Genomic DNA, 9,600 nt, shown 5'->3' with positions numbered 1-9,600 from the left:
CTCCAAATTGTAATGTTTGCATTCCAATCAACATTACATGATGATCTCATACAGAGGGTCATCACTAATCCTCTAAAGCTTAAAAGCATATTGCCTTGTAGTTTCAGAGGAGAAGATTGTTGTTGAAACTGGCCAATTAGATTCAAGCTTTACAGAATTGATGATTGGGAGACCCCTATATATGATCCTTATTTAACGTTGACCCAATGGCCAATTAGAATCTGATTGTCTCTAGCTTCATGTTTCATCTGATCAGAACAAATGGAGACATTCTATAAATCATTCCTACAAAGTTTCATTAAAATTGGCAGATTAGTTTCAGATAAGAATATGAAAATATTATTTCCCATAGAGTTTCAATGGGAACTATGTTCCGCCATTTTTGCCACTTGATCAAGATTAATGAGGGTTCAATCATCAATCCTATAATGATTGTAATTTTAATAACATTTATGTCACTATTTCTAATGAAGGACCTTCCATAATTTATTCTTGCCAAAGCCAAGTGAACAATACTAACAATATCATACACTGAAAATTGATGTTCCTTCCTTTCTGCAAAAAATAGAGAACAAGTAACTAGCTAAAACAAAAATTTATTCATGGCACACTGAGTATTACAAGTCTTCTATTGATTTATTTTCTTTGAAATTTTTTATAATTTGCATATCTTAGTATAAAGGCAACAGAACAAAACATACGTTTTACGAAAACCAACATATAACCGAAAGTGATTTTTTATTCAACTTTTGCAAAAACATAAATAATTAGGGATATATCATGAAAACAAAGTTTGATAATCCCATACTGTGGATTCACTTATTTTCGTGGGTACCAATTTTCGTGGGTACCAATTTTCGTGGATTAAGGAAAACTTACATGTTCACGGATATTTTATTTTGTGGTTTTTCCGAAGTCTTCATTCAAGCCTATAGAAATTTTGTTATTCGTTGAGCATTTAATTTCGTGATTCACCTGTACCAACGAAATCCACGAAAATTGGTATCCAACGAATAATAATGATACACAGTAAATAAATTATGATGTCGGCTACATAGGGTTAAATGCAAAAATTTATCAGCAAAAATGAACTGGATGTATTACAGTATTTGCAAAAAATATGAAATGCATTCTGATTACCCAAGCTCTAGCAAACCTTTAATGATTTAAATGTAATTTTATAATTTAATGTTGATAAATAATCACTATGTTAGCACCACTACAATTATGCTAATTTCTTAAGCTGCACCAAATGATAAAGTTAAGTTGCAAATTCCCAAAGCTTAACACTCATTACACTGCTACAGGTAATAAATCTTCCTAGAGTATACTGTGCCCAATGGACCTTGTATCAGGTCCTTAGTGATCATGTGTCAGGTTTAGAGAAGCCTGTGGTAAGTAATTTTGATATCATAATTAATTCTGCACTCACTGAAACCTAAACTAAACAAGATCACTTAATAATGAAATCAAGATCACATTATCTTTGAACCTATTACTGAGGATTTTAAATGCCGGTAGTAATGATGACTTGATTAATTTGTGCTTAAGTCCAAGTGTAATTTGACTTTGGAATCTCACTTAACTACCATAAACTTGACTTAAAACTTAACCTTATTTTGTGTATTGACATTCTAACCAGTCGATAATGTTCATCAGCTTTTAGAAAGTGTATCAAACCAATCTTAAAAAATTGTTGAAAGTACCAAGAGGGTAATCAAAATAGCAGTTGTACATTTTATGACTGTTACTTACAAAACTCTTAAAAAGATCAAAATATCAAAAATGTAGAATCTTTCATACATCTTTCAAACATATAAAGAATTATTATACAAATCTCTAAAAAATGTTTGTAATGATGTAAAAATAATAAATTGATGGCAAGAAAAAAAGTACAAATTTACAACAATAAATATCAATAAATACAGTGCAATTTCACTAAATGGGGGTAAACTGGGATTTTTTTACAAAATCAGATTGAAAAACCATTACTATTTTTAAAGCAGTAACCCCTACACTAAGGGACATAACTCTTTAAAACCACTAAAACATTTGTGTCAACTAAACATACTTCTAAGTAACACTGATTATATTGTTTCTGTTCTAAAGGATTATTATTTCCTTAACCCATATCTACTATCTTAAGGTATATTTTATTTCATTCTAAATAAAGTTTTAAGAAGATAATGGTTCCTACACATATTTCTCATGTTTTATGCCACCAAAGCTCCAAGTTGGATTGTGGTAAAATAATTATCTGAAAAATTCAAAGAAATTTGGTGGATAGTACTGTACTTTACTATTGATCTGAAGTGTTTAGAAACAAAGCCATATGAGTAGTTGGCACCCACACCTATATAATTACTTCTGATAGAAAACTTGTGCATAATTAGTGATTTTTTTATCTCATTTTATTGTTATTAAAATACACTTATAATTGATCTGGATATTTTTTTCCAATTTTCAACATCCCTTGAGAAAGACCTTATAAGTCGAAATATTGGTCTGCCAGTTCATGTTTTTTAGCTTTTATTCTTTTTTTGTATTTAAGTTTTTGTAATTTATCTTTTATATTTTCTCAAAAAAAACTTCTCTTACGACTTAACAATCTAACTAAAACTGATCGCTTGCTAGAAAAAGGGTTAACACATGAACAGTTTATGTTGTAAAAAATAAATTAATGATCGAATCTTCTGAATCATACATGAAAATAATATTAACTACTACAGCAGGCATAAAATGTACAATAAATAAGTGAAACTTACTTCTCATTCATTTACATATAATTATAATAAATCAGGAGAAAAATATATAAAAAACAAAATATCATTTATATGGATAAATAACATATAAAACTTAACAAAATCTAAATATGAAGCACATTAAACATCATTTGAATACACACACACATATATATATGAGTGTCTGGATGGGTGTCTTCATGTCTGTATTCTTTTTTTTAAGGCTTCTATATTCTTTATATATTACCACCAAATTATTCTCTTTATTTTTTTGGCTCATTTTCCCTATTTTATTTTTTTTGTATTTGGCTCATTATTCTCTTTTCTGTAAACCCTTTCCAGAGCCTCATATAATGCTTGTAAAATAATGCTGCTACTGATAATAGTAATTACACATTTGATTACTTGCCAAAAGTAGTTATCATCAAATACTTGTTCTGGTGCTTAATTTTAACTGACAGATTTAGTCAATGAAGTAGGTATTAGCCATGTTCTGGTCCATGGAATTGCATAAATTATCAATTTCTTCAAGACTTTAAAAAACTATGCACATATCATAAATTTCTTCAAGAACGATATAATCTTGATAATTCACTTATTAAGTGCAGAAATGTCATTTGTGATTTCACAATGATGTCACAAGAATGATGAAATTATCATATTTAACCTCAAATGCACATTTTACAAACATTTTTGGCAAAAACAGATATGAGACAAGGTGCCAAAAAAGAGATTTTACCCACATTATTATTTATGACCTCTTGTAGCAAACTATATTTTTAAGTATGGCTTTACTTCATATCTTACTATTAATGATGTCTCAAATTGAGGCTATTTTGGCAGTTTTTGCAGGTTTACATGAAATGCAAGAAATTAAAACCTCTAAACGACTTTGCAAGGCATAGTTAAACAAGAATGTGTCCATAATACACGGATGCCCCACTCGCACTATCATTTTCTATGTTCAGTCGACCGTGAAAATGGGGTAAATACTCTAATTTGGCATTAAATTTAGAAAGATCATATCATAGGGAACATGTGTACTAAGTTTCAATTTGATTGGACTTCAACTTCATCAAAAACTACCTTGACCAAAAACTTTAACCCGAAGCGGGACAGACAGACGAACGGATGCACAGACCGAAAAACATAATGCCCCTAGGTGGGGCATAAAAATATAAATACTACTATCTGACAGACTAAGTTCTTATGAACATCCAATTTCATTTTTTCATAGATTCACATAATACTTTTTGATTTTAGAATTCAAGGGGCTAAAAAATTGCTTTCTCCTTTGATTATACCAAAACCATGCCACCGACTAAATTTGAAATTATTACACTGAACACATAATGTAATAATTACTTACCTGTCATGTTATCTCTGAGATAGTATGATTTTAATCAGTAAATGGGTTCTTTTATTTAGGCAGAAGAATTTAAGGCACTAATGTAAAAATAAGCTGATTGTGAAGCAAAAACAGAAATTTTTATGACATATATGTACATTTGGCACAAAAAGCATTTAAAATTATTGCTTGAAATTATTGATTAGCTATGTGAAGAAAAGACATTATTGTATTCAAGTTAGGGCTCAAAAAAATTACATCAAAATAAACATTCAATTCTCTAATTTAAGAAAGATTCTTTTCAGATATCTATAGATTTAAATTTTGCTCACATAGTAACCACCTTTGATAATAAAATAAAATAGCAAATAGCATTAAAAATTCCTATTTAAAAAATATTACTGACATTTCTAATCTTTAGAACAAATGTGGGACTTGTTTTTCTAGGTAAGAACATATTTCCTAAACAAAATTATACATAAATAGTCTAGTTTTTTAGTTTCTTGTGTACAATTTGGAGTTTAGTATGGCGTTCATTATCACTGAACTAGTATATATATTTGTTTAGGGGCCAGCTGAAGGACGCCTCCGGGTGCGGGAATTTCTCGCTGCATTGAAGACCTGTTGGTGACCTTCTGCTGTTGTCTGTTCTATGGTCCGGTTGTTGTCTCTTTGACAAATTCCCCATTTCCATTCTCAATTTTACACTTATTTACTGGTTATGAGGACAAGTTTATTTTCCCCAGAAACAATAACTATGTTTAAACGCAATGCAGAGGGAAATAGTTGGTGAAGAGGGGGACAATAAACTTGCTATTGTCCAAATAACCAGTAAATAATTGTTATATTTAACAGAAAATATGGGAAATTGTTTGTATCCAGTAAAAAGTTCATACCCAGTAAATAGTTTTTGAAACTATCGGTAAAAAGTCTTTTTCAGATAATTTCAAAAAATAGTAAATGTATGAGTCTATAATTTTATAAAGAAAATAAAAAACAATACTGAGGTATCATAATTAAAGCTATAATCATATACAGTATGTTCAACACCACACCAAATTAATGTTCACTCTTTTAATTTTTGGAGGACAAAAAGAGGTGAAATAATTAAGGAGTAAAATTAAAATTTATAACAAAAGAAGATAGCATGATTTGGCTATAAATTTAATTCAAAAATGGTTGATTTAGAATTTAATTTCCTAATTTGATTAAACATTACTTGGATATTTTTTGTTCAATTCTAATTTCCAAAAGTTTAAAAAAAAAAGAGTTAATTTGCCTGCAATATGTAGCAGATTGATTTTTATTCATTTTTCTTTTCTTTTCTATACTAGTGTTTAAAAGTATCATATACCCAACCTAAATTAAGTGTAACCTTTTTAAAGTTGTATGTTTACGGTTAAAAAATATACAAATTACACAACATCTAATCAGCAATATACATTATCATAAATTTCAAGAAAGAATATACTTTACTACTACTTTAATTATGAAATAAAAATCTTTTTCTTCTGGAAAAAAGTAACTCAAATTTCATTGAATGTTTTTTTTTTCATAATGTTTAACAACAATTTATGAAAATAAATAATGATATCTAATAAGTCCATACAAAAAGGTGTGTTTTTTCTAATACGATGTCGAAATGTACAGTTGACATTTCAGTGAACAGAAAATAATTAATTGAGACCAAATTGATATATATATACAAGTTTTAGTATAATGTTATATTTTAAGAACATTTTTTCTTTAAATCTAAGCCTTGAACAATTATAAAACAACTTTTATTATGCATCAAGGCTTCTTTCAAAAAAGGTCTTACAAAATAGTTTGTATCAAGTAAATATAGAAAAAAACTTCATAGTATGATTTTAAAATATGCCCTAGTTTCTGGACTAAAAGTTGATATATCCATAGAATTACTGTACTAATCTATATTTTTTTTTTTATCCTAGTCTAAAATTAGTTTGACTAAGGTTTTTATCTATTTCCACTTTCCCAAAGACCACTCCTTTCTTTATCTTCCTAATGACAGTACATAAAGCCCCATATTTTGAAAAAAACATATGTCCTCGCAAAAATGTAAATGTACTGGTAGTCCATGAAAAAACCCTCTATCTTCTTTGAGTGGACAAGAAAAACTCAGCTAATTATTTTTTTGTCACATTTAAATATAATTACTACAACAGCCCCATTAAATACAATTCACTATTCTAAAAAAATCAAAATCATCAAAAATCGACACTACACACATAAGCTACCTACATAAGAAATATATCAAATATACAAAAGTTTGGGACTTAGAATAAATGGAAATGTTTGGAAATGCTGAACACTAGTTGGACTTCAATTTCTTGACTCTGCCCTGTATCAGTGACTTGATGGCATTACCCAGTCTTCCAAAGTATTTCTGCAGTATTCCATTCCTTCTGATACCAGGTACAAGCATAATTAAATTCACTGGAATTAGACAACATATTTAAATATTAGATAGATGATTCAGAACGGACCAACGACATTACTGCTTCATAATATTTTATGGTGTGTATTACAACAAACATATCAAATGCTCCTGAAAAAATCCAAGCAACAGGCATTTAAATATAGTATTGTCAATTATCCAACTTATAAACACAGGTGGAAATGAAAATATAAAAATTTCTTGACACAGGAAATACAGTAAAGGATTCATTTATTTTCGGGGGTACCAATTTTTCGAGGATTGAAGAAAAATTGTATTTTCGGGGATATTTGATTTTTTTTTCAGGTTTTATCTGCATAAAAGCCATTTTTATTCTATGACTCCAGGGACTTAGGTATATGACAGAAGGGCTGAAATCCATAACTTAACAGTAGCAACTATGACATTGACGATACGACGGATGCAGCAAGTAATGACTTTATTCATTGTTAAGTCTGTATTCTATTTTCTGTGGTTTATCGATAATGATTCATGTACCTTGTTTAGCTAGTTGATTCTTGTTTAGGTGTTCCTCATGATTAAGTAAACTGTGACTTTGTTAGAACTCCTCTTTTTAAAGGTGATCTTGGTGATTCTTTTATACCCTGTATTTGTAGCTCTCTTGTTTAGGTGTTCTCTGGTATTCTTTTATACCCTGTATTTGTAGCTCTCTTGTTTAGGTGTTCTCTGGTATTCTTTTATACCCAGTATTTGTAACTTATTTCTTAACATACTCCTGCAGTGTTGACAACCTTGACAATAAACGAGACCTTCAGACTTGGACATTCCTATAAGATTGAAACAGACAATCCAGTATAACCAAATAGTATATCAATGAGTTTGCTGCTGACAACAAGATTATTTAATTTCTATTTTTTATTAATAAAATATATAAATAATTTGGCCCTTGGGAGTCAAGTACTCAGCAAAGGGAAATTTAGCTCCAGGCCCTGTCGAGGACACTTGGTATAGATGGACCAAGCCCCATGGACATGGACACTCCGTCAACCAACCGGAACCAGATGAGTTCCTATAAGGGGATGAAGCGTTGCTCCATCTCATAGCAGGTGGCTACGATAAAAGGGGGTTAGATTGAGGGTGGAGAGAGAAATAAATGTAGATGTATTACATTTAATGACTTGGGGGAAATGAGAAATTAGACCAGTGGTCAATTTCGAAAGGGAGTTTTGAAATTGAAGAAAACCACTGGTTTGCTGAGACTGCTCCCATATACAGTGAGTAGTTGAAGGTGATTAAAGGGAGGTGGGTGGGTATTTTGTAACTTTATGATAACTAATGTATGACTTTCCCTGTCAGCAGCAAAACTCAAAATGAACAACTACCTAGCATCCTGGGGAAATTTGAGAAGGGTATGTATCACTCCTTTGCCTTATAACCAAATAAGGAGTGATCATGCAGCCAGAGGCATGTCAGTACCAAACATTTGCTACACACATGCAAACTATGATGTGTCATCAATAAACAACACTTATACATAATATAAGCTTCTATTTATTCTATGACTCCAGGGACTTAGGTATATGACAGAAGGGCTGAAATCCATAACTTAACAGTAGCAACTATGACATTGACGATACGACGGATGCAGCAAGTAATGACTTTATTCATTGTTAAGTCTGTATTCTATTTTCTGTGGTTTATCGATAATGATTCATGTACCTTGTTTAGCTAGTTGATTCTTGTTTAGGTGTTCCTCATGATTAAGTAAACTGTGACTTTGTTAGAACTCCTCTTTTTAAAGGTGATCTTGGTGATTCTTTTATACCCTGTATTTGTAGCTCTCTTGTTTAGGTGTTCTCTGGTATTCTTTTATACCCTGTATTTGTAGCTCTCTTGTTTAGGTGTCCTCTGGTATTCTTTTATACCCTGTATTTGTAGCTCTCTTGTTTAGGTGTTCTCTGGTATTCTTTTATACCCTGTATTTGTAGCTCTCTTGTTTAGGTGTTCTCTGGTATTCTTTTATACCCTGTATTTGTAGCTCTCTTGTTTAGGTGTTCTCTGGTATTCTTTTATACCCTGTATTTGTAGCTCTCTTGTTTAGGTGTTCTCTGGTATTCTTTTATACCCAGTATTTGTAACTTATTTCTTAACATACTCCTGCAGTGTTGACAACCTTGACAATAAACGAGACCTTCAGACTTGGACATTCCTATAAGATTGAAACAGACAATCCAGTATAACCAAATAGTATATCAATGAGTTTGCTGCTGACAACAAGATTATTTAATTTCTATTTTTTATTAATAAAATATATAAATAATTTGGCCCTTGGGAGTCAAGTACTCAGCAAAGGGAAATTTAGCTCCAGGCCCTGTCGACGACACTTGGTATAGATGGACCAAGCCCCATGGACATGGACACTCCGTCAACCAACCGGAACCAGATGAGTTCCTATAAGGGGATGAAGCGTTGCTCCATCTCATAGCAGGTGGCTACGATAAAAGGGGGTTAGATTGACGGTGGAGAGAGAAATAAATGTAGATGTATTACATTTAATGACTTGGGGGAAATGAGAAATTAGACCAGTGGTCAATTTCGAAAGGGTCCAAAAAGTCAGGTGTGAAACAGCTGAGTGACCCCCAAGGTAATAAATGGGAAAAATTGGGTTTTAAGGAATGAAACCTTCAACTACACACTGTGGAATTCTATTAAACACAATTTAAGCTGTACATAGTTTAATGATATAACACACAACTGACTAATTCATGAAAATAGAATGTGTAAGAGTTAACATGTAATCTTAGTGCTACCTAGATTTATATATATATATACATACATAATATACATAATAACTGTACAAATTTTAACTGTTACAAATTTGTTGCTGTGCGTTCTTAATAGAAGATTTCTCTGTCCTAACATATCGACAGTAACTATCAGAACTCCATCTACCTAATGTTTTAATTAAGTGATCTTCAATATTAGCTTTACCAGCACTGGTTGCTGCACCTATACGAAAAGAATGTCCATTATATAGGGCGGCTTGGTATCCACAGGCTTCTAATAAAATTTTTAAATTTGTAATAAAATAT

General features: G+C 31.0%; 1 protein-coding gene across 1 annotated transcript in view; it reads right to left on the bottom strand.

Annotated features, from left to right (window-relative positions):
- Positions 1 to 580: 580 nt before the first annotated feature.
- LOC127710001 (ADP-ribosylation factor-like protein 6-interacting protein 1) overlaps positions 581 to 9,600 on the bottom strand; it is a 31,407-nt gene continuing 22,387 nt past the window's right edge. Inside the window, exon 6 of the mRNA XM_052215712.1 lies at positions 581 to 6,546. Coding sequence (XP_052071672.1) covers positions 6,422 to 6,546 — 125 coding nt within the window. The 3' untranslated portion in view covers positions 581 to 6,421. The remainder of the gene's footprint in view (positions 6,547 to 9,600) is intronic.

The sequence above is a fragment of the Mytilus californianus genome, unplaced genomic scaffold, assembly GCF_021869535.1.
Source record: "Mytilus californianus isolate M0D057914Y unplaced genomic scaffold, xbMytCali1.0.p SCAF_7, whole genome shotgun sequence".
NCBI lineage: Eukaryota > Metazoa > Mollusca > Bivalvia > Mytilida > Mytilidae > Mytilus > Mytilus californianus.
The sequence above is the reverse complement of the archived record's forward strand: the minus strand, read 5'-3'. Positions and strand labels throughout refer to the sequence as shown.